Source organism: Tiliqua scincoides, chromosome 7 (genome assembly GCF_035046505.1).
Source record: "Tiliqua scincoides isolate rTilSci1 chromosome 7, rTilSci1.hap2, whole genome shotgun sequence".
NCBI classification, from domain to species: Eukaryota; Metazoa; Chordata; class Lepidosauria; order Squamata; family Scincidae; genus Tiliqua; species Tiliqua scincoides.
The window spans coordinates 23,336,004-23,362,100 of record NC_089827.1 but is presented as its reverse complement, the minus strand read 5'-3'; the positions used below and the strand labels follow the sequence as shown (position 1 = coordinate 23,362,100).

General features: G+C 43.1%; 1 protein-coding gene across 1 annotated transcript in view; it reads right to left on the bottom strand.

The window, feature by feature from the left end:
- Positions 1 to 26,097, bottom strand: part of SEMA3C (semaphorin 3C) — a 159,385-nt gene that overhangs the window by 50,149 nt on the left and 83,139 nt on the right. Inside the window, exons 3-7 of the mRNA XM_066633126.1 lie at positions 25,246 to 25,308; positions 16,224 to 16,343; positions 12,755 to 12,845; positions 3,713 to 3,832; positions 1,433 to 1,575 (exon numbers count right to left, since the gene is read on the bottom strand). Coding sequence (XP_066489223.1) covers positions 1,433 to 1,575; positions 3,713 to 3,832; positions 12,755 to 12,845; positions 16,224 to 16,343; positions 25,246 to 25,308 — 537 coding nt within the window. The remainder of the gene's footprint in view (positions 1 to 1,432; positions 1,576 to 3,712; positions 3,833 to 12,754; positions 12,846 to 16,223; positions 16,344 to 25,245; positions 25,309 to 26,097) is intronic.

Genomic DNA, 26,097 nt, shown 5'->3' with positions numbered 1-26,097 from the left:
ATCGGTAAAGCAGCTACCACGTTTCCAGACTCACAAAGTGAGTCTGGTCCAACAAGAAGCTGACGGAACATACCAAGATCCAGGTCTACAGAGCTTGCGTCCTGAGTACACTTCTGTACTGCAGTGAGTCATGGACTCTTCGCTCACAACAGGAAAGGAAACTGAACGCTTTCCACATGCGCTGCCTCCGACGCATCCTCAGCATCACCTGGCAGGACAAAGTTCCAAACAACACAGTCCTGGAACGAGCATGTATGCACTGCTGAAACAGAGACACCTCTGTTGGCTTTGTCATGTTGTGAGAATGGATGATGGCCGGATCCCAAAGGATCTCCTCTATGAAGAACTCATGCAGGGAAAGTGCCCTACAGGTAGACCACAGCTGCAATACAAGGACATCTGCAAGAGGGAACTGAAGGCCTTAGAAATGGACCTCAACAGGTGGGAAACCTTGGCCTCTGAGCAGCCCGCTTGGAGGCAGGCTGTGCAACATGGCCTCTCCCAGTTTGAAGAGACACTTGGCCAACAGACTGAGGCAAAGAAGCAAAGAAGGAAGGCCCATAGCCAGGGAGACAGACCAGGGACAGACTGCACTTGTTCCCAGTGTGGAAGGGATTGTCACTTCCAAATCGGCCTTTTCAGCCACACTAGACACTGTGTCAGAACCACCATTCAGAGCGCGATACCATAGTCTTTCGAGACTGAAGGTTGCCAACTACTGAGATTCAGGATATGTGACACATCTGTGAAACATTTAGAATTTTGAAGTCTTCTGTGAATATTGATTTCAACTGTACAATGTAGTAACTGTGCAACACACATCTCTATGCTACACACTGTGCTCCTTAAAGCAAATAAGCTGTCAGCCAAATTGCATACTTCATAGAAACTTATATTTAAGTAAATAATGCTTCAGTGGAGGGGGGGAAGGATGTTGAGGATTATCTTGTATCTATGGACGAATGTGTACCTTGTATGAATGTGACCAGGTTCAGGAATATACAAAACATAAAGAAGAGATTTTAATTCTAAAAAAGAAAGACTTTCTCTAGTTGCTGCAATTTCCAAGTATCTTGGGATTGTGTTATCCTTTGCTGAAAAATCACATCCAGTTAAGCAAAGCAGAAAGGATCAGGAAAAGTCAATAATGCTAAATCTCAGAACCCCACTATAAATGAAAACAGATTAATCTTGATCACTCAGACTGCTATTCCAATGGGATGCACTTTGCAAAATCAGGCACAGTCTGTCTATGAGAGTTCCCCTTCACCTTTCCCCAATGAGTAGCCAATATTTTAATGTGGTTATCTAAGCAGAACACAATGGGAATTTAAAACATTTCCCAGTCCTTTTAGTGCAAGGCATTCTTCTTGCTAATCCAATCAACCCAGCAGTTTATGTCCTGAATAGCATAAGAGGATGGTTTGCTTACAGGGCATATTCTAGCAATCATTGAATGAATCTGCTTGGTGCTGCCACTGTTGTCTGTCAGCTTCTCTTTGAAGAAGAAGTACACTTTGGCATCATTTGGGTCAGTGCCATCTGGGATGAGATGAGCATCCACAAAAATGGGTTCTGAAACGACACCAAGACATGCAACGCATAGGGCATTGAGATTGAACACACGCTAGCCACGGCCCAACAAAGCAGAACAACTGGAACTTTTTCCGACATCAGCTATGGAACATGAAGGTTCACCATGGCAATTGGCCATTCCCTAGCAGACAATGAAAACCGTGTGTGTGTGTTGTTTTCTGACTTTTGGCTCATAAATTTGGATCACTCAAAACAATGAGGCTATGGACAGAGATATAGACTATGGTTTCTCATAGACCTATCCACAGGTTTCTCATAGACCCATATGGGTGATATTTAGGTATGAATCTAATGAGTTAAAATATTTCATACATTACGCATGACTGGTTAGGTCAGATTTTTGATGTTGCAGGGAGCAGCAGGTTTGCCACTTCCTTACAGCTCCACTCCTCACCATCAATCTCATGGTTAACATCATAATATCAAAACAGCGGGAGAAGAACTCATGAACCAGAAGCTGGATTAAGAGGGACAGGGCAGCCCTTTCATGGTTCTCCTCTTCCCATGTGGTTTTCTGCATGCTTGCTAGCAAAGCCAAGGGATGGAGCCACAGGGAATGGCAACTATAGAGCTCCCATAACATTCAAACCAACAATGAGGTCTGATAACTGAACATTTACTAATGACTAGCCCCTTGCTTTGATTTCAGTGGGACTGCTCATGACAAAACATAATCCTAGAGCTGCATTGTATCCAATACAAGGAAGCAGATGCTAACTTATTTGTACAGAAAGCATAGACATTCTGACACATATACCTATAAAACCTTGGGCACAATCCTAGGCATGTCTACTCAGAAGTAAGTTCTATTGTGTTCGATGGAACTTACTCCCAGGAAAGTGTGGATAAGATTACAGCCTTTGATATTCCAAGAATGATATGCAAGCAGTGGAGTTACTGTTTGTCAAGCAGAGGAATCTGTTCACTTTGAGTTCCCCTGGCTAGGAACTTACTAGTCTGGTATAACACTTCTGCCTCTGGTAACTAATTTTTAATTCAAATCAAATGCCTACATTGGAGGGGGGTTGAACCAACTTCTCAGCCCTCTAGTTTAGTGTTCATAGATGGACATACAGTAAATGAAACATCACTAAAACATTATGGCACATTTGTGGGCCATGGGAAGATATATTCTAGAAGCTTGATCTCGTGCCTGCTTCCACTGTTCATTATTACAAGCACCTGTACTTAAAAACATTTATTTTCAAGGATAAAGCATGTTCTATCTCACTTTGCAAAAGTGAAGTCGATTTCACTGTTTGCTTCACATCAGAATACTTCAATTTCTCTTCCCCTTCCAGGTACCTAACTGGCTATAAGTTTGCTGATTGTTTAGTTCTCTTCCTGGAGAGAAAAGAGCTCATGGGTGACCCAAAACTTGGGGAAAGAAGGTGGTTTCTCCTTCCCTGGAGTCACCTCTGCTTTCTGAAGGACACTATGGGTCCGCAGCAACTGGAAGCCACTCCCAGACTTGTCTGGGAGGTCATGTGAGGCCCTCCAGCGCGGGTCGGCACCCAGACTGAGTCAGATCCATGGGTGCCAAACTCGTGGATAAGGAGGCCTCACTGTATGTCATTTTACCCCTCAAGTCTTTGTGTGAGAGTGAGGCAAAACAGAAATTTTTAAAATATAATAAATAAAAATGTACCTGGAATCCCAGAGAGCTCCTGCCAATTCAGTATTCATTATACTGAGCTAGATGGGCCAATTGTTTCTCTCAACATAATATAATGTATAATGGCACCTCCACACTAGTGTGTTCTCTAGGTGGACAGATGTGATCCAGTTGTGGGCAGTGGTATCTGTGAAGGGTCCGGGAATGGATCCCCTACAGATAGAGAGGCACGGGCAGTTGATTTGAGCTATACAGTTGATACCAGTGTTTTCTCAGACTTCCCAGGAGAGTTACTGCCAGAGTAAGTCTTTGCAGGGGCAGGGGCAGAGGCAGCAAAGCAATCCCCAGGATCGTGCCCCTGGTTTATAGTGAACCAGTGGTTTATAGTGTTTCAAATATGTATTATGCTTTATTTCTAATATATAGCATTTGACCCAACTTCCCTTGGTAAATTCCCTCCAAAAGAAATACATCACAAGGGTGGATGATACTTTTGCTTACCACTTAGCCATTTAGAGTTGTGTTGGTCGGTCCTCACTGCATTCCGCTTAGTTAAACTGCGAAAAATGGCAGCATCGGTCCCCATGAAATCAATGTACATTCCTGAAAACAGTTCTTCGTCTGCAGAAAGTGAAGAGAGGAAAAAGCGAGTGCATCCTTATTCTCTCTGGGGGAAAATTCATTTTCAGCAAAGTATTTCTGCTGGATCCATTGCACATTTTCTAATCCTGTAATGGGTGGGATGGGATCAGGGTTTCCTCTGAATCATGACAAAAACATCAAGCCAGTGACTGAGCGCTGCATGCGAATAGAAACCTTGGAGCAACCATATAATTAAATAGGATAGCCTCACCACACATGTGGAAAAAGCTTTTCACGTGGAATAGAGTTTAGCGGTTGAAACTGCTAAGTGCCAACTCCCCAAAAAAAAAAAAAAAAATACACAACAGAGAATCAGATTCTACTTGCTAAAAAGAAAAATGCACCCCATTTTATGTGTTATAAAAGGCTCCAAAAAAAGAAAAAGGAATCTCAAAACAATTCCAATGGCAACGCTTGCCCCCCACCCATTTCACTCTGCTTGGATTTCAATGGGGACAGACATTGGGAGTATTTATTATTATAGGGATGCATAGAACCATTCTGAAAAATCTCATTTAAAAGACAGAACTTGTTTGGCTTCCCTTGAAAAATCTCAGACGTTTCTCCTTGTGATGAATCCTGAAATTCTCTTCGAATATCACTTCAATTGAAATGTCAGTGCCAACCCTATCGATACCCCGCCTTCCTCCAAAGACCCCAATGCAGTGCACATTTTCTTTCTCACAACAGCCTAGTAAGGCAGTTTATACAAAGATGGTGTCTGGCCTAAAGTCATCCAGTTAACTCTGTAGCAATGTGAGGAGCCAAGAGTCGGTCTCCCAATCCCCAGTCTAGCCATTATACCATGCTGACTTAAGAATATGGTGAGACTTTAGGATTCTGTCTGGCCCTCAGCATAGCTCCCATTCTTAAGGTTTCCTCACTTACTCTAAGATACAGACCAAAGGACCATTTTTATCCATCCTCCCAAAGTGAAAACACAAGACAGGCAGAATTCTCCTCAGGTTCACATCAGCTGCTGGGAACTTCCACAGAGGAGAATAGACTCAGGTAAATGGAAGTCAGCAGATGAGGCACATAATAAAGAGAGAAATTTGCTAAAGCCCCTCAAACTATTTATAGTGGGAAGGAAGGGTTAATGGGTCCTTTGTTTGACTGCAGTGTGCACAGTTAGAAGCCCATAAGATGGGGATTGTCTGGGAACAGCGACCATATGAGAAGCCCTCAAGAGAACATTCTTCTAAAGCCCTAGCATTTACATTCAGATGCTAGGGACAAAGTCAGAGATTGGCCAGATCAGGCACTGGCGAGAGTCCCATAAACACTTGATGACGCATTCGGTCAAGCTGACCCCAAATGCTCAAGCACTGATGGCAGCAGTAGTGCAGGTTGGCTTACAGCCCAATCCTGCTTAAATCCCCCCAACCAATGTAGCCACACCACTAGAGTGTGAGCTGCTTTCTGCAAGGGGGGGGGGTCATGCCAGAGGTCTCTTCCAGGTAAGCGGACATTTGTTCCCTTGCACGGTTGTAGGCCCTCACTGCCACACTAGGTCTACTCAGTATATAGCTGTGGCAAGTCCGAGTGGAGCTGGGAAGGGGATTGAGGCCAAGAAGGGGGATAGGATATTGGCAGCCAATATTGCTCAGGCCTTGATTCATATCCTCCCACCCATTCCACCCAACCCACCTGCCTCCTGCCCCCCCATGCTGATTTACCAGGGTGGTGGCCAGAGATGGATTGCTGATGTGCCATTGTGGCTGCACACCACTTGTGGCAGTGAGCAAAATGGTGTGCTGCCTTTTGCGACAGTCATAAACTTGTGCTGCAGAAATGCAGTTCTAGAAGCATCTGGCCCCATTAGGATTGGACTGTCAGAGACTGAACCACCACTGCATTCAACCAGTGGTATAGTGGTAAATTTTATAGTGCAGGACCTTCTCATGCCACCCTTCTCCATAGCCATACCCCATTAAGACTATAATATTGTGCTCCCTGATGACCCCTCAACTACACCCCTGCACCTGCCACCACCATCTCATTTATAAATGAGTGAGTGCATCCTGCAGAGGTTCCCAGATCATTTCAGGGTCTCTAGTAGAAGCACTGGTGAGTGGGGAGGGTGAAAGGAATCATTGCTACCCACCACCAGTAATCTGGATAGGTTATTGGAGCCTAATATTGAGACCCAGTGCAGAGTTTCCCCCCAGGAACTTGCCACTGTTCATACGAGGGGTTTAAGAACCCTTTACCTGTTTCATGGAATGAGAAACTCTTAATTTGGCCTCTTTTGCCTGTGTTGCGACTCATTAAGGAATTAGTGGACACAGCCAATGCTGCCAACTCTTCAGTTCTTGCCAGATTCAAAATACGGCCCTTTTTAAGAGAACAAGTTGCTGACCAGGGATGGAGACAATGGAAAGGTCTGTCCTGGTAACCTTCAGGTCTAAGTAGGCTATTGAACATGACTGAGGGTAGTGTACACAAAACCTGACTGTTGTAAGTTAAAGTCAAAGTGAATTTCAGTCTCAAAATGTTTTGGTAAAGGGAATTAAGCATGCAACCTTTAGTGGCAATAATAGGATTATGTATCTAAATTCCTTTGCACTGAATTGCACTGAAGAATCCAGCTCTTCTGTTACGCAGAACGTTCTCTGCACACAGATATGAATTACACTTTTTCCTGTTTGAGACTAGCAACACAAGTCCCATGGGTTGGCAAGGAAGCCCTGAGACACAAAACATTAGCAAAAAAAAACAAAACAAAAAACCAAACCACCTCTCACTTCCACAGCTGATGTGAATGTGTGGCTAAACTAACTACCTTTTTATGGTATCCTTTGACTGCAATTTGCAGATTGCCCTCCAGCAACAGAACTATAAGTTCATCCATGGAACTATTGAAGCTCTGTTATTTTTGGTTATGCTTGAAGTAGCAAATTAGAGGTTTACTGGTTGCACAACTTTAAAAGGCCTGCACTTTTCTAACAAAGGCAAGCTGGAAAACATTGCATGGGGAAGGACCAGAGTGTGCTCTGTTTCAGAACTGAGTCTTCAGAGAAGGAATATGGATTATCTGTTGAACCAAAGAGCAATGGCTTTTCCATAAACCTTGAGCACAAGGAGACCCTAACAGCTTAGCAACTGAGTTGTGCACCAAGACACTCAAATCCACTTACAAAGCTTGTTTCTATGACAGAGACATTGGAAACTCCTTCATACTGAGTTGGACCACTGGTCAATCTTGCTTCATCTTACTGGCAATAGCTCTCTAGGGTTTCAGCAAGGGGACTTGTCCAACCCTACCTGGAAATGTCAAGATTCATCTGAGAGACCTTTTGCATGCTAAGCATTTGCTCTTCCACCAAACAATGGTCCCCATCCCCATCTACACTAGTGATTGGTGCAATTGTAATACACCTTACATCTCCTTGCCAACCAAGGAAATTGGTTGGTGAATATACCTTCAAATTGAGAATATACATTCTCTCCATCCTCAACACAAATCCCCCTCTCTTCTCGAGGTTAACCAAAACTTGGTGTGTATCTGCAGCAATCCTAGCCATTTGTACAACACTTTTCTTTCATAAGGTTCTGAAAGTGGCTTTTAAGAAAACAGTCTTAAAAATCACATTAAGGCTACAGTTCACAAATCTATTGATATACTGGGAGTCAACAGTAGCACAGTAGAATAAACCACAGCCAGAGAAAGCTTGACAGAAAATCAAAGATTTCCATAGCTGTTTGAAAGGTTCAGATGAACAGTTTTGTCAGATCTCATTGGGAAAGGTATCTAAGAACACAGGTGCCACCACTGAAAAGGCTCTGTTCCTGGTCGATCACCAATAACTCCAGATAAAAGCTGAACTTGCACCATCTGGGCAGAGTTGAAAACTCCAGACTGTTTTCAAGGGAACATTACAGCAGAGGTGCCAAGACTAGTGTGATACCCTTTGCCTTGAGAAAGCTGCACAGATGGAAAATCAGATAGAACTGAATAAATGAACTCCCAATCACGGCCACAGCATGAATGTGCTGTATAACACTAGATACAAAGGCACTGCCACACAGAGAGCAGCTCCTTGAGAGAGGGCACATACACAGAGGATAGCCATGTTCGCCATATGTTCGGCAGCACTCTTGTCCGCTATCAGCATCTCTCTGTGAGTACTTCCTGTAAATAAAACTTCTAAGTGGACCGTGCAAAGAAAGGAGCTCTTTTATTCATGTGATCCATTTAAATAAAATTGGAAGTCTCACAATTCCAGGTTCGTGAGAACCACATGAGGAGTTTCATACAGGACCCTTTTTTTTTTTCCTTTTGCTCCAGAGCGTCATGGCAGAGGTGACAGCCACAGCATCCCAGGTCATGCCTCCCCTGGTAAGAACTGATGAAATATACGAGAAGGATTTTGAAAACTCAAAATTTGCTTTTCAAATCCTTTTGTTTGAAATCAATCTACCACATGCTACCACATGTACAACTAGCCAATCGTTTAATATTTACAGGAGTGCCTGTATTAACTCAGGTTTGTAGTTCTCACAAAGTTCTCATGTTTATGCTACATTTTAAAAATTAAGTCTGGAGAGGGAATGTGTTATTCCTAATCCCACTGCATACCAGCTTTATTAGTTATGCTGTAAACATTCCAAGAGCGTACTTGTCTAATCAGGTACCAAATAATATCTGTCAACCCCATTTCCTTTCAGCTTAATTCTAAAATTCCCCCAAACATTTTATCTTAGTGTGCTAGTAAGCAGCTCACACCATTTGGCATCATTTCTATATGGTATGTACTTGAGGTATGTCTGCTTTTATAAAATCCTAGCATCACTCTCTGGGGAATGAAGAGAGCAACTGAGAACCATCCAGTTTGCCTTCCTTGTCCATAGGAAAGCAACAAACAAATCATAATCCAATGTTTTCAACCCTGGTTTGAGAAGCGGGTTTGCAAATCATAGTTTATCTGGCAATGTGGTTAGATTTAACCCTGGTTTGCCTCTGTTACTCTAAACCAGTGCACTTCAACCTTGGGGTCAGGACTCCAATGGGGTTGCAAAGCCTCAGTTCTGGGGTAATGGCAACTTAGGAATGAATAAGGTTGAAGATCACTGGACTAGAGCACCACCAGGTAAAGGGGAAGAGGACAAAAGTCCCCTTCTCCCGAGGTGCCTCTCGCAGTAGCCGTTCTCGGTGCTGCCGAGGCTGGGCGCCCCAGGCAGTTCAGGATTGGCTGCCCAATGCTTATCATTGATGATCAATTTTAGCATCATTTATTCTGTCCTGTTCCCATTTCTCCAGGTAAGCCTTGAAGAATTTGACTTCTGGGGTATGGTAAATTTTGTTTGTGCTCTTGCAAACCCGCCCACCCCCAAATTTCCCTATCACAATAAATGTCCAAAATGCTCATTTGGCAATCTTGCTGCAGAGGTCAAACAATTGATTCCCCTCCAGCTGTGAAACGCCTGTTGGTTTTGGTGGGAGCCGAAGAGCTCACACTCCAAGATACGCAGCTGAAATCACTGAACTGAACTATCCCTATAGTTTGCTTCAGTTGCTGCGAAGTACAAAAAAAAAGCCTCTTTGTTCAAGAAAATCTCAAGTCAGACTGAGCACAGTCTGGACAATGGCTGCTTTCCCTCTTGGCTCGAAAAGGCAAGCATGCTGTGTTGCTGGCTTTGAGATGGCGGGATTAGATACAGAGTCATGATCCAAGGGTCTGGAATCAAAGATCCCCCCTGAAGATAGTGCAAAATGCGCAACATTTTGCATCCATAGGAAAGAGGGTGGCTGCCAGCACATTCAAGGACTCATACTGGTTCTGTGGTTATAGTGTTGTCAGTGCAGGCAGCTGTTTCTAGTCGGATGGCTGGCACAGCCCTGAAGATAACTTGCTAACCATGAATGGCAGGGGGGAAAAAATGAAATAAATGGTGCACAGCGAATACATTCAAGGCAACGTTCAACCCACAGTGTGGTCCGCTATGTCCGAGTTTTCTTTTCATCCCAAAACAAAATTCCTGTGATTTTTTGCTTGGGGAACCAGGATGGGGTCAGATTACTGTGCAAATGGCCCAGTTTTGTGTGAACATTTTTGAATGTACAGTCTGATCATGAGAAGCCTCTTTATCAGCTGCCCCAACCTTTTTGGGCATCTGTGTCAAAGTGGAAGACACAACATGAATTTTTAATGTGTGTGATTATTCTGACTCCCAAGTGAACTTGAGTTTGCTGTTATTGCATTTATTAAGAATATTTCTATACTGCTTTTCAACCAAAAAGGTTCACAAGGCAGTTTACAGACAAAATCAAATGATTAAATGGCTCCCTGTCCCAAAAGTGCTCACAATCCAAAAAGATGTAGAAGAATACCAGCACACAGGGACTAGAACAGGGGTGTCAAACATAAGGCCTGGGGGCCAGATGCTGCCCCCGGAAGCTTTTTATTCGGCCCTCAGGCTTTCAGCTGCTGAGCAGTGCTGAGGTGTTAATGTTGAAACAGCAGCCCACATGAAAATTGGGCTCTCCCATATCTTGAAATATGATCAAGATTTGCTTATTTTCTCTTCTGTCATTTGCAGTTAATGCAGTTAATGAGAAAAGTGCTGATTTCTGGCTATCAGCTGCTTAATGATGTCACTTTGCGGTTAATGACATCACTTCCGGCCCTCTGCAGGTGCCCTGAATGCTAACTTCAGCCCTATGTATGAAATGAGTTGGACACTCCTGCACTAGAAAAAGATACTGTGCTGGGGTGAAGAGGGACAGTTAGTCTCTCTCTCTCTCTCTCTCTCTCTCTCTCTCTCTCTCTCCCTTTGCTAAATACAAGAGGAGCACCACTTGAAAAGGTGCATCTTTGCCCAGTTAGCAAAGATGCCAGCACATCTTTGCCCAGTATGCCAGCACTGCCACTACGGAATGAGTCCCTGGCAATACCGGAGATTACTTACATCTCTCCTGAGGCTTTTCAGGCAGGGTTCCCAGTGGATTAGCGCAACAAGAACATTGAGGGACAGGCTTTTAGTGGGAAAGGGGACAGAGCTGCATTTGCAGGCTGCAGTATAAAAGCTACAGTCAGTGCCAGTGATGAGGCTGTAATGACATGATGCAAAGCTGACAGCTCTACCTCTATAGCCATGGAGAGACAGTAGACTGGGGAAGTGATCCTATAAGATGAGGAGGAGGTGGAAGAGGGTGCTATACAACCCCCTCCCCTCATGAAACAGCCCTGAGGGAGCACCCAACAGGCAAGATAAGCAGGACCCATGTAGGTGAACAAAGAGGGGCAACTCTGAACCTAGAGGAACAAGGCCATAAGTACAGTGTCATAAGATAGGGGTGAGCCCCCCCAAAAAAAAACTTCATGAGGATGTGGGAACCTAGCCCTACCTCTTCCTGTGGCTCAGAACTCCACTACCTGAGACTGCACAGAAACTACAAAGGAAAGCATAAGATAGTTCCATATATACTTTCCTGAACTCTTAGACCAGGGGTGTCCAAAGTTTTTGGCAGGAGGGCCACATCATCTTTCTGACACTGTGTTGGGGGCCGGGGGAAAAAAGAATTAATTTAAATTTTAAATTTGAGTAAATTTACATAAGTTTACATAAATGAATATATTAAAGATGAACTTATATGAGTGAATGAAGGTCTTGAAATAACTCAAGGCCTATAAAGGCCTTGCACAACGCAAGGCTGGCCTTTCCTTTGCTGCTGCTACTGCATCACAGACCTGAAACAGCAAGCAGTGGAGGGAGCCCTCATCCCACAGCTCACGCAAAAGGTCAAACAGTCGCCCTCACGCTGAGAGCAGTTGCATTGGGCCAGTGAGGGCTCCAACAAATCTCCAGAGGGCCAGAGGCTCATTGGAGACTGGGGGCTCCCTGAGGGCTGCATTGAGAGGCCTCGAGCACCGCATGTGGCCCCAGGGCCGGGGTTTGGGCAACAGATCTTAGACAACAGATCTGTCTTAGACAACAGATGGGATACAAATGTGTTGCTAAGAAAGGAGAGCACCTCTGCTTTTTGCCCCCCTTAACATCTTAACACAAGAGCTTTAAATATTTCTTACATATAATTTTACGGGTTTTCCCCCTCTAGGAAAACTTTTCTATGATCAAAAATGAATTGATCATCTTTACCCTACATTTTTACCCTACATTTAACCATTCAATAAAGTTAAATCTGGGCATAGGAAAATGCAGAGGCCTGTGATCTTTTAACTGGCTCTTTTTTGCTAAAGTTCTTACACTTAGCATATTTGCAAGGCTCATATAAATCACCCTTCCTGCCACAATCCTTTCCAACAAGTTCTATTACCCTTTTCACATACATGCTGAATCTGCATAGGTGTTTACATACCATCTGCTCAAAATCTTCTACTTCCTGAGAAAAGTTCTTTCCCGCTCAAGCCCATTTTCTAATTCTTCTCCTGATTTAACATATGTATTACTTTCTTTTTGTGTGTGTACTTAGCAAGAAACTATTGTACCATTAGAACGTCATTAAAGTCTACTAAAATCTAGGCACACTTTTATTTACTTCATTAAAATATATCATATCATTACATTATAAAAATTAAAGCTGGAAAATGTTATACTGCATTCCCACCATTAATGGTTCATGACTCCCACCCAAGAGCCTTGGGCCCTAAACCTTACACACCCTACTAGAGACCTTAAGAAGATTTCTGACATATTTTGTGAACTTAGTAGTCACTTTTATGTGGACCTCAGCCTATGATAATGGAAACATATTGCTGGAAGGCCCCCAATTCCCTTAACTGAGACAGTATCCACTAGAACTAAACAGTTACTGACATATAACTTTTTCCAGTGCCTTCCCCTATCCTGTGGTTCAATTTGTTTACAACGCCCTCTCATTTCACTCTCAGCACCTAATGATTTAAGCCTCTAGAAACCCTGGTTGTTTTCACTTACTGATCATAACAGAGACGGTATTCACGTTAGGGTTGAAAGAGCAGCGGCCCTTCCCAGATTCACATTTGGAATCAATCTTGAAAACTTGCTCCTGTTAACACAGAAAATGAGATGCGATTTGTCGAAACACTTGACAGCAAATTGCAAGAGGCTCGGTTTGGATCCTCCTTTCACGTTAAATTAATGGCCAAAACTTAACAGGGGATTTCTCTTTCTATCCCTTATCCTGCATAAACAACAAAGCATTGTTTCCTAATAAAAGAAATTAGTCAAGAATAAGGCTTTAATTCAAAACACATTTACTATGTAATAGGGGCTGTAACTGCTAAAGGTTACAAAGAGTGTGAAGGTCTTAACTGAATGTTTGTGCCTGCCAAAACTTCAGGGGGTAGGGAGAGTATGCTATAAATGAGATGCCGCAATTAAAAACTCCCACTTACATGACGTGTTTGTATATCAGACAGAAACAACAAGGCCTAGCCTCTTCTAAACCCAGCTCTCTGGATGTTAAGTATCTGGTGCAATTGTCACTCCCGGCAATGCTTTATGGCCTTCATTTGCATCAGACACAAAGGACATTCTGGAACTTTCCTTCTTCCTTCCACCTGCAAAAGCAGGTGCTTTGCTTATGAGAAAGGATTGCACCAGAAGGCAAAATTAGAAAAGGCATGGCTTGTTGATTCCGTGTAATTTCCTCATTCGTCTAGCTTGCCGAATGTTCAACATAAACTCTCACTAGACAGATACAGTATGTATATTTGCAATAAGCAGGGGAGGGAAGGCAGAACTCACTTACACTTGAAGTGACTTTGCTATGGTTGGCTTGTATAGAGACAGCAGCGAAAATGCAAAAGACCGCAGTCAAGAGCCTAACAAACTCCAGACATCTGAAATAGCAACTTATTTAATCAACTGATCGCAGGCTAAAAAGGCAGTCTTACTCAACCAGTAGGTTAAAGACATGTGCCTTCATTTTTTTTTAAGAGCACCACATTTAGGAATCATCTTTTGCGCCTAGCACTTTATCCCTCCAATGTAATATTTCTGTCAACAAGGCGAAGATTTTATACACGTCTGCTTCTGTTCCCTGTGGATTTGTTAAAGGATATTTTGAGCATTCCTTTAAAAACAGGCCAAGCTTGCTCTCCCATTTGCAGGAGGGAGCAGTGCCAAGGGAAAACGGGGCAGGCGAGGATACATTTCATGAACATTTTGGCTTCCCAATGATAAGTGTCCCCTTCTTTGTTTATATTTGCAGAGGTAAAGAGAAATGCCTGTAGGTGTGTGGTGATTGCGGGGGAGCATTGATGTTCAGTGCCTCCCTTCTTTTACTTGATCTGCCCCAATGCCAGGACCAAAACAGATAAACTTTCCTCGACTGTCCTTGAAATCCTACCTTCCAGTTCCATGGCTAATCCTCTACAAATATAAAGCTGTGGTATATAGCCCAGAGTCTAGGACAGGGGTGTCCAAACTTTTTGGCAGGAGGGCCACATCATCTCTCTGACACTATGTCAGGGGCCGAATTAATTTACATTTCAAATTTGAATAAATTTACATAAATGAATATATTAGAGATGGAACTTGTATGAATGAATGAAGGTCTTGCAATAGCTCAAGGCCTATAAAAATTCTTGCACAAAGCAAGGCTAGCCTTTCCTTCACTGCCACTGCTACATCACAGATGTGAAACACCAAGCAGTGGAGGGAACCCTTGTCCCACAGCTCATGCGAGAGGTCAAATAGTCATCTTCACATTGAGAGCAGTTATGTCAGGCCAGCATGGGCTCCAGCAAGTCTCTGGAGGGCCAGATGCTCATTGGAGATTGGGGGCTCCCTGCGGGCCAGATTGTGAGTCCCTGAGGGCCGCAAGTGGCCCCCGGGCTGTGGTTTGGGCACCCCTGGTCTAGGAGGACAAAGATCTGATTGTGTTCAACCACCTGCAGGCAGGCAGAGGGTTAAACAGTGCATTTATAATGCGAGGGTGGGGGAGGTTGGATAGATAATGCAAGGAGGAAGGAACAGAACAGTAGCTGCTTCCCCTGCGGCTCTGGACAGTAACTCCTCATGTCACCCCACTGCGCAGAAGCTGAAGCAATCAGTGGTGACATGAGGACATCACTACGTAACCACCAGTCTTCCACATGGATCCCATTCCCTGATTTTCCAGCTCCCGTTAGAACCCCCTCCCCTTTTTTTGTTTTGTTTTTAAAGTGAATTGACATGAAGAAGACATAGCTGTACACGGACTATTTCAACAGGTTAATATTTTTAAGGATACTATGACTTGGCCCTTCATGACAATCACATCATCAGGAAACAGGGCATCATCATTGACTCTGTTTTACAAAGGTACAACAGGTACCTTTACAAAGGTAAAACAGAGGATGAAGACATGCACCAGTCCTACCCTTCCCATCCTACTTGATGTAGTGGCACCACTTGGTGGGGGAGGGGTGACCAGTTGACCTGGAAGAGGCAAGTTTTACTTAGCTCCCCATAAGGCACCTGGACACCAATGGGTCTTCTCAGACCTGCACCAGCTGGTGTATATATACCAGGAGCCACAAGGAGCATGTCGGGCCAGGAAAAGGAAATAGGATCCCAGCATACAGGACTGTTGTTGAGATACATCCTGTGCCACCTTTGAACCACCTGCCCACCCTACTCCCCACATGATTCTCAACCCCTCAAACTGCTAAATCCTGCTGTCACCTTACCTGGTCCAGTGTATTCTGGGTAAGCCATTGGTGTGTGTGAGGGAGCTGGCAGTCCCAAAGCACATGACAGCAGCACTCTTTTTCTGACACCAAACTGGACTTATGATGGCAGATTGCGAGGTCTGCTGCTGTAAGCCCAGATGTTGCTCAAACAAGAACTTCATCTCCCAGATGTTAATTTCTGTATTTACAGCCCCACATTTGCTATTTTCTTTTTACCTCTATAGAAAAACCAGCATTTCACAGTTTGAGAAATGTATTTATGAAGGCCTTTTAATGTGTTCCATATTCAGTCTGCCCAGTGAAACTGAATACAGGCAAATTTGTGCATATTAAGGGCTAATAATCTGGAATTTGGAATGGAGCCTGAAGCTGCTGTTGGGCTGTAATTGATTTCTGTGACAGGGAGCGGCAAAAGCTAACCATTCACACTCAGAAATGGTACTACCAATTCCACACACTGTCTAGAAATTCCTGGCAGAGATAGAGAGGGGAGCATGATCCTTAACATATATATTAAGATGCCTGTTGATTATGAAGACCTCACAGGCCACCCTTTCCCAACCGTGCTTGCTCTGTTACTATCTCTTTAACTGGAATTCTCTGTACCCATATTTACCATTTATGTTCATACCCCTTGTAGGTAGAGCAAGCACTTTCAAGCATTGGGAGAACGTGGTAGGAGACTTGTCTGGACTGGTTCTGATGTACAGAACAAAACACCAACCCTAGAGGATGACAATATGTACCTCAGATCTGCGGCCTCTATTGAGGTATGCACATACTGGGCTGAATGCTCCACTCCCACACACGTACAGATGAGTGCGGTTGAAGGTCTGTATCACACGGACAAAATTGCCACAGCCATGCTGCAGAAAGACGACAATATTCATAAATGGATGTTCCACATTTGTGAAGGTACACATTTTTAAAAGCATACAATGAATATACAGTCAATGAATATACAGGCAGGAGGTCTGGTCTAGAGGGTAGAGCCTCTGTTAGCCCGAAGATAACATCAGAAGGTCGCTAGTTCGAGGAAACCGGCAGCTCCCTGAACGGCTGAGAATGGTGAGACCTTGAAGCAGCTGACAAGCCCAGCTGAGTGATTCCACCTGCTCTTGGTGTGAACAAGAAGCATCTTGGCTGCCCTCCATGTGAGATATGGAGCTGCTTGCCAGCCTGCGTGGGAGAACTGGAGGCCAGAAGGGAGACCAAACCAGGAAGATCCATCTGAAATGTTGTTGGTTCTTGACAGACAGAACCTCCATCATTGTAAAAATCCCCTTGAGGGATTTAGAAATGCCTGCCTATGTAAACCACCTTGAATAAAGTCAGAGGAGTAATCCGATGACCGGAAAGGCGGTATATAAATACCTAGTTAAAAAAATAATAATACAGTCCTCCTAACTAGGGCTGCTCCATCCATGAGGCCAACTGAAGCTGTTACATCAAACAGTAGATTGATAAGGAGGCACTCATCTCTGTCCACCAACTTACTTCCACTGTTTCTCCTCCTCCTTGCACTTCCTGGGTTGGAAATGGAAGAGGGGGACAGAGAAGAAGAGGAAATGTGGACAGGAGGAGAGTGCTGAGCGAGAACACTGGAGAGTGGGAGGAGAAGAGGCTGACACATCAGCAGGTAAGTGTGGGGGGGCATCCTGAAGCATCAGGAGGCCTTAGACCTGCCCTGCTCCCAACCACTCAGGCTTGACACTCAAGCTTGACAAGCTTCTGAGCTCAGGCCACTCTGATAGAGAAACGTGCATACAGCAAGTCCTCACTTAAAGTTGTCGATAGGTTCTTGAAATCTGCAGCTTTAAGCGAAACGGCCTATAACGAAACCAATGTGACCGTAGGCTAACTGATAGATGTAAACAAGGGTTAACATCACAAACTTCTAAATAAAGACCTAGACCCCTTCTAACATTAAACATTGAAATAAATGTGAGCTTTCCTGGCCAGAGAAAAGCCACACAAATGTGCGAAGAATGTGCAAACTCCACACAGGCTGTGGCCCCCCCGGCCAAGAATCATTTTTTTTTTCCTCATCTTTATAATGAAATGACTTAAAATGAAACAACTTTATGTGAGGACTTGCTGTCCAACCTATAGTAGCCACTTGGATGGCACTATCTCATATTTTGGATGTGAATACAAGAAATGCATAGGTCTAGGACTTGGACAGACCGTTCCTGTCCAAGTGCAAGACTCTTGTCCTGTGACAGAGCAGCGAAGCCCTAAACAGTCTGGCTTATGTATTATAAGATGACCATTTTGGTTAAAAAATGTTGCACAAATACTGTAAATAAATGCAATAGTTGTGACACTCCCCTACAGAAAATCTTTTATAAGCATCTCACTTTCTCTTCTCAACTTCTTCATTGCTTAAAGCATGGAGGCAATCAGGAAAATGTACTCAGCCCCCGTCCTCCTTGTCTAGACAGCTTCCGCCAACAAAGCAGAAAGCCCGACATGCTTGTAGCATAAGCCCAGTGGACATGAAACATTGAACCATACTTTCAACATGTGGCATGATTTTCAAAGCCACGCTCATGCATAAAATATAAACATGTGCTCTGGACTGCTCTGAGATCTTTCCCTCCTGCCATTTCCACCTCCCCCCCACCCACCCTTTTGTTCATTTCACCCTTCTGGATATTGAACAGTTCCTTCTGGTACATGTGCACGCAGATGCTTTCTTTCCAAATGTGATGTTATGAAGGATCTGGTTTGGCCTTCATACAGTACCCACTCAAGTTTTTTGGGATCTGTGCGTAGATAAGACCATCTATCATTGCACAGCATTCATCAGTTACATTCCACATCTCATTCCTTTTAACTTTGACACATGTTTACATAACACTCAAAAGAGGTTGCAATGTTAGCTGATGGCACTACACAGATGGGAAGATGCTTCTTCATTAGAAGGCCTGCTTAGATTAGTAGGCTACTGTTTCATTCTTAGCTCTTTCATCCAATAAATTTCTGTGAATCAGGCAGTGCACTGTCTTTGTTTTATAAAGCTCCAGATTTCCTGTTCCACTGCAGGCAGAGAGCTGTGCAGCCAAAGGTCTATGTAGTCCAACACTTTGTTCTCAACAGTGGCCAGCCAGATGTGATTGCTGCAGCAATTTTCAAGAAGAACTGCAAATGCACTCTTCAGATTCTTATGTGTATCCTGTCATTACTTCAAAAGGCTCAGAACACTATCTCTGGTAGCCTTTCATCCACATATTGACAATCTTCAGCCTTGCTTAAGTTCAGAAATGGGACTAGATACAGAGCGATATGAAGTCTTGGCCTGGATCGAGACAAGCTCCCTTCCCATTGAAAACCCTTTACAGCAATCAAAGCGTTTTTCAGGAGAGCCAGGAGATGGACTGGAATGGCATGGAATGCAGGATAGAAAGAGATATCTGGGAAGACGGAATTGGTGGAAATCAGAGACATTCCCTTTGCATATGAGGATGTGCCTCTTCCCTCACACTGGACTCTTGGGATCATGGACCACAGTTGCATGGGGAACAACATACAACATGCAATTTCTCTCCTTCAAAGAAAAGGGGCAGAATGTGCCAGCTGGGCATCTACATTATCAAATGACAACTTGGAGAACCCCATTCATGCTTTGCTCTCCTTCCATCACTACAGTGGCAGGGCACCTGTATGTATGTATGTGGTGGTGGGAGGATCTGAATGCATAAACATAGAGAACTAGGCTATCTTGCTGGGTAAACACCAACATTACGGACTCATTGGTCAGTTGCAACCTGATTTTTGGTGGGTTCCATAGCAGCTGAGCAGAGCCCCCAATGAAAACACAGGGGATATAAGGATCAGATAACTAATTTCCTCAAGCCCTGAGGCTTTTCAAAAAAACAAGGAACCCTGCAAGGAGCTCCTGCAGTGTGCAAGCATGTGTAAATATAGGAACAACTGTTGGAGCATCTTTTTTTTGGTTATTATTACATCTAAATAAGCAAAAATATTATTTTTCTAGATTTTTTTTTAAAGTCTTGTAAACCTAGGTGGGTCCTGAAAGAGTGTCATTTTAAAAAGTGGGTTCCAGTGCTAAAACGTTTGGGAAGCACTGCACTAAGGCTGGATGAGCCTAAAACACAATTAAAAATGTTGCTCCAGTCACGGATTAAAACAATTGTAGGATCTAGTGCCAACGTTTCACGTGCAACTGTAGAAAGCATCTCTCTTCAGGGGGTTTTCTGAACACCGTCATTCATTCCGTGAATTAATTTAGCTGACCATCACTGCCACAGAGCAATTTCCAGCACGGTAAGATTTGTGGGCAAATTCATTCCTTGTATTTAATTTGCTGAAGGAACACTGGAAGCACTCTATGTTCATGGTCAGAAGGCTTATCAGAGCTGCATGTTTTGCAAAATGGAATTTGAGTAATCATCACACACCACACCTCTCATTACGTAGTAGATGTAAAAGGCCCGAACACATATTGCTGTTACTTATTCAAAAGTACAGATAGCAACCCAATGCAGAACTGAATCACTGCTGCAGATTACACCAGTGTCTGTATTTTGCATCATGTTTGAAAAGAACAGTGGTGTAATACAGATCAAAATAATGGTTTTATACTGTTGCCAATGCTTTGTTCTTTTGTGGATCTAAAAATGTTGTCCACAAGCTTGCTACCTTGTTTGGGACAAATAATTTTGTTCCGGGAAAGGAAAATTATTACATCGGTTAACTGTTTGAATACATTATTGTGGGGGTGTCCAAACTTTTTGGCACAAGGGCCACATCATCTCTCTGACACTGTGTTGGGGGCCAGGGGAAAAAAAGAATTAATTTATAACTAAAATTTGAATAAATTTACATAAATGAATATATTAGAGATGGAACTTTATATGAATGAATGAAGGTCTCGCGATAGCTCAAAACCTATAAAAGACATTGTGCAAAACAAGGTCAGCCTTTCCTTTGCTGCCACAGCTGCCTCACAGATGTGAAAAAGCAAGAGGCATAGGGAACCCTTGGCCCACAGCCCATGTAAGAAGTCAAAAAGTCAGCCCTTGCGCTGAGAATAGTCGTGTTGGGCAGGCGTGGGCTGCACCAAGTCTCTGGAGGACCTGAGGCTCGTTGGAGCCTGGGGGGTTCCCCACGGGCCGGATTGGGGGTCCCCAAGGGCTGCAAATGGCCCCTGGGCCAGGGTTTGGGTACCCCTGCATTATTGGAAAGAGTGCTGTTTCTTGGCTTCTCCATATCATGAAGAGTTCATACAAATTCTAAAACACAGCTTTGCGTTTCATGCTTATTAGTTCTGCCGATTGCTAAGTGCAATGGGGACACTTTTGAATAAACATGGACGGGAATGCTCTGTCATGCTTCCCATTCAAAAGTACAGATGGCAGTCAAAAGAAGGCCTGAATCATGCTTGCATCATCGTCTAAAATAGGTTCCATCATTAATTTCTACCATTGTGCCAATTCTGCAGCAAATCAGCAGGAAAACATTTTTTTCTATCTAAAGACTTGCTCTACAAAGAAACTGCTTGACATAGATTGAGTTACCATTCAGTGGCATCACTAGGGTTTGCAGGCATGGTGATGCACCAATGTCCCATCCATGTTTGCAAATGGTTGCATTTAATAGATAAAAAGCACCTGAAAAATTCCAAGTCATGCAAACTTTTCTAGAATGTTTTCCAGTGAAATGCTCTGAACTAGACTCTGATTCCACTTTGTGGATTCCCCACACTGATGCCCATGATTAACTCTCTTCTCTGGCCTTCCCTTTTATTCCTTTCTCTTTTCCATTTTTGATTGGGTCATGCAATTGGGGCGTGGGGTGGGACTGCTGAGAAATTGTGCTTAAATTGTCCACTTGTTCAAAGCCTAAAAAAAGAGTAGAGTTGAAAGAAATTTCAAAAATTGGATAAAACTATAGCCCTGATTCATATAATAGCAGCTTCTTTTGAAAACAATGTTAAAATTATAAATTAAAAAAATCAACCTCATATGTTTAAAACTGTGAAAACATTTATTGACACTACCCTCAATCTGTGAAAATATATTGTACGTTCAGATATCATCATCTTTTCTCCACTGGGGTTTCATTTCTGTTTCCTATAAGGAAACAAATACCTATAACAAAAACAAATACATAAGACTGCTTTGGGGGGTTTGTTTCCTTCATTCTTTAGAAAAAGTGTCTACTATTGTGATTCATATGCACTTACTGGAAAATAAGTTCTTGTTCTGAGCTGTCTGTGACAGATCAGGAGAGAGATCTTGGGGTGGTGGTGGACAGGTTGATGAAAGTATCGACCCAATGTGCAGCAGCAGTGAAAAAGGCCAATTCTATGCTTGGGATCATTAGAAAAGGTATTGAGAACAAAACGGCTAATATTATAATGCCGTTGTACAAATTGATGGTAAGGCCACACCTGGAGTATTGTGTCCAGTTCTGGTCGCCGCATCTCAAAAAAGACATAGTGGAAATGGAAAAGGTGCAAAAGAGACCGACTAAGATGATTACTGGGCTAGGGCACCTTCCTTATGAGGAAAGGTTACAGCATTTGGGCCTCTTCAGCTTAGAAAAGAGGCGCCTGAGTGGGGACATGATTGAGACATACAAAATTATGCAGGGGATGGACAGAGTGGATAGAGAGATGCTCTTTACACTCTCACATAACACCAGAACCAGGGAACATCCACTAAAATTGAGTGTTGGGAGAGTTGGAACAGACAAAAGAAAATATTTCTTTACTCTGTGTGTGGTTGATCTGTGGAACTCCTTGCCACAGTATGTGGTGATGGCATCTGGCCTGGACACCTTTAAAAGGGGATTGGACAAGTTTCTGGAGGAAAAATCCATTACGGGGTACAAGCCATGATGTGTATGCGCAACCTCCTGATTTTAGAAATGGGTTATGTCAGAATGCCAGATGCAAGGGAGGGCACCAGGATGAGGTCTCTTGTTATCTGGTGTGCTCCCTGGGGCTTTTGGTGGGCCACTGTGAGATACAGGAAGCTGGACTAGATGGGCCTATGGCCTGATCCAGTGGGGCTGTTCTTATGTTCAGTTCAACAGAGCTTCCTCTGAAACGAGGTCACTTAGAGTTGCAGCTTAGGTATCATTCAAAAATTTACCCTTCTATTGCTCTCTGTTTTACACAGACTGTATTGGGTGATATACAGCGGTGGGCAAACATTTTGGCAAGAGGACCACATTATCTCTCTGACACTGTGTCGGGGATTGGGCAAAAAATTAATTTACATTTCAAATTTGAATAAATTTACATAAATGAATATATTAGAGACAGAACTTATATGAATGAATGAATTTTACTGAGCTTATTTATAATACACATGAGAACTATAATACAGGCATGTAGAACCACATGAGAATTATGAATTGTTTGCCACATACCTCTGAAAACATACAGAGCAAGCCAGAAACACAGACACATAAGTTGTTTGGAGGCGAAGGGGGAGGGGGTTAAAATAATGTCCAGGGAAAAGCAGAAAACACATGGGGACTATAAAAGGCCTTGCTCTAACTTGGCTTGCAGCTTGCGTCTGGTGGTCGCAACCGGCAGTCACAGGCCAGCATGGGCTCCAACATGGGCTCAATGGACCAGAGGCTCATTGGAGACTGGGGGCTCCCTGCAGGCTGGACTGGGGGTCTCAGAGGGCCGTAAATGGCCCATGGGCCAGGGTCTGCCCACCCCTGATATACAGCACCAAATAAAAAATGCCAATATAAGAAGTAATGGCAGTTTGCATACCAATGAGTGATACTCAGTTTAGTACTTATGACTGATTACACAGGCCAACACACATTTTGCTTCCTTAAATGTTACACCAATACCTGTGAATATCTGGGGTGCCGATTTCTAAAATGGCATCTGTTTTGCCCTATCACGTCTAGTTTTGGAGATATAGTACAGCCTCATTAGTGAATGGTTCAAGCAGCTTCCTCATGAGGAAGCCTACACCATAGCTTCCTCAGGAGGAAGCTGCTTGAACCATTCACTAATGAGCTTATACTATATCTCCAAAACTAGACATGATAGGGCAAAAAGGGTGCCATTTTTGGAATCAGCACCCCACATTCATATCAAACCACCATAAAGTTTGGAAAAAAACTTTTCTGACCCTCAATTTTGTAGGCCTGAGTTATCTGAGTCCAATAGGAAAAGGAAAACTATTCCTACCATTTTTTTTAATGCTAATTTAATTTAAACTGAAATAATTTGAATCCATTACTCGGTAGAAAACACTGTGTTCTATTATGCTACAGCAGAGCAAATATTTTCTTGAGAAATGTTGATCCAGATAAGATGAACTTGCAAAACATATTTAATGTATCCAGTTATCCTCCTTTTGATTACATGTCTTTGACTAAATGAACAGTTGTCACAATTTGACACAATATTGTTATTATTTAATTAAGCTCAAAAGTTCAGCACTATATCAAATGTCAGCAAAAATAACAGCCCTTCTACATTCCAAAGATGGACAGGGGAGCTGCCGTATGGAGTTATCCGACACATAATCCTTTTGTCTGGTGCTGGAAATCTTACAGTTGTACTCTGATACCGCCATTGATTTATTTGTACTTACCCCACCTTTTGGCAGCAAAGGAACCCTGAAGGAAGATTGCAAGTTATGCAAGTAACAACATCAGTCTAAAAGCAAAAAGATCTGAAAATTGGTAAGACCCATCAGACAACCTAAGAGGATTAAAAGAGCATCCAGAGTTAACACCTTTCCCAATTAAAATGCTTACAGCCCAGTCCTAACCAACCTTCCAGTGTTGATGCAGCTGGATGCATGGAGGAGGCCTCCGTGACTGCCCTCCCACCGCAAAAAGCAGCGTGTGCCCTGTTGGTATGGCTGCATTGGCTCTAGAAAGTTGGTCAGGATTGGGCTGTCAGTCAATCATCCCAAAACAGTGAGACTGCATGGTAGACCTCTGTGGCTAGGGAATTCCACCACAAAGGCACTATCACCCAAAAGGTCCCGCCTTTTTGTCACCTTTTTAGAATCCACAGGGCAGGATGGTCACATCATAACTAATATGGTTCCTTAGTCATCTTTTAGAAAAAGTGTTTATGGTGATGCCCACATTTTTAAAATCATGACAATTAAATGAGTGGTGTGCTGGTTTGACTAAGGAAGAATCAATTCACGCATAGGGGTTGAGCACATAATTGGTTCACCAGATGCTTCTTTTGTAAGATTCTTGTTTTAACTCCAATAGTAATAGTACCACATTTACCTGCTTGAAGGAAGTTCTGCTCTTTATCAGGCATCTGCTCAAAATATTGCTTTAAAGAACCAATAAAAAGAGTCTTTATGATCAGCAGTAAGCGCTGTTGGAATGTATAGGGACTTTCCCCCCCCATACAAACGGCCACATAGACTGTCTGGGAGCCTGTCCAGGCACTTACATTAACATTAGCTCAGCAGTCTGCACAGAGAATTCTGGGAGATACGCAGAGCAAGCATTATTAATGATATCCATCACTAGCAACAAGGTAAGCAAGAAATAGGTTTTGAGTAGAGTTTTTATTTTAAACTCCGGTCCCGAACATAAGCAATGTGCTCATTTTTCCAGACATCAGTTGCGAGATTCAGGCTGTGGAAATATCCTGCTTGTTTCAGAATTTTGCAGCCTGCAGAGTATTAAAAGCAAACACAACACTTCTTCTGCCTGCTTTTGGCTGCACCCAAAGTGCTCCAGCCTGATGGCCAAATATTTAATTAAAATATTTTTTTGAAGACTTACTGTAGGATCTTTGCCAGCCATTTTGCACTCTTCAACCTTGTTTGTTGATGCTGGCCAGAAAATCTATTTGGAAAGAAAAGAAAAATATATATATTTGTAAATGGATTACATAATACGAAATGTATATTTACAGAAAAAAAAGTGCATACATTTCCACCTTGCTGATGCTACTACATTTCCTTCAAGGCGTGTCCAAACTCAAGGTCAGTATTTTTGCTGTTCTCTTTGGCCGGGGAAAGGATTTTCAAGCTTTTCTCACTCCAAAACCTAGTCAAGGGGAGGAACTAGCTTCTAGCTGAAGCTTTGCACAAGAGGCTTAAGTAATTTCTCGATAAACATCTCAACCTCAGACAAATTCTCATCCAGTACACGCCCAAACTCTGGACAATATAAAGCTCCCCTCTAGTCTCCATTTCAGGAAAGTAACAGGAAAATATATTTTCAAGGAAAGCACTCTGGCACCTCACATACATGATATTGCACGCCGTAAGCAGCACTGCATATTTGTTATGTGGGGTGGGACCCACTAGGTGGCTCGCGAGCCAATTTCAGGTGGGTCCCCATTCCGACAGCACTTATAGACTTCTTCTCTCCTCCTCTTACTGTTTAATTCCCTAATCTCTTCTTCCTGTTGTCTCTAGTCATCATATTCACAAATCATTGTATCGACTTTTCCCCTCGTTTTCAGAAAGTCAATGAGTGGTTTGCATTTATTCATAAAGTTGTTTACTGACTTCTCTTTTAATGTAAGTCTGTCCATTTCTGCTAAATCCAGAATTCTTCAATCAATGGTATTTCTGAACAGTTAAGATTACACATACATAACAAGGCAGCAAATGGCATGAGTTAAAG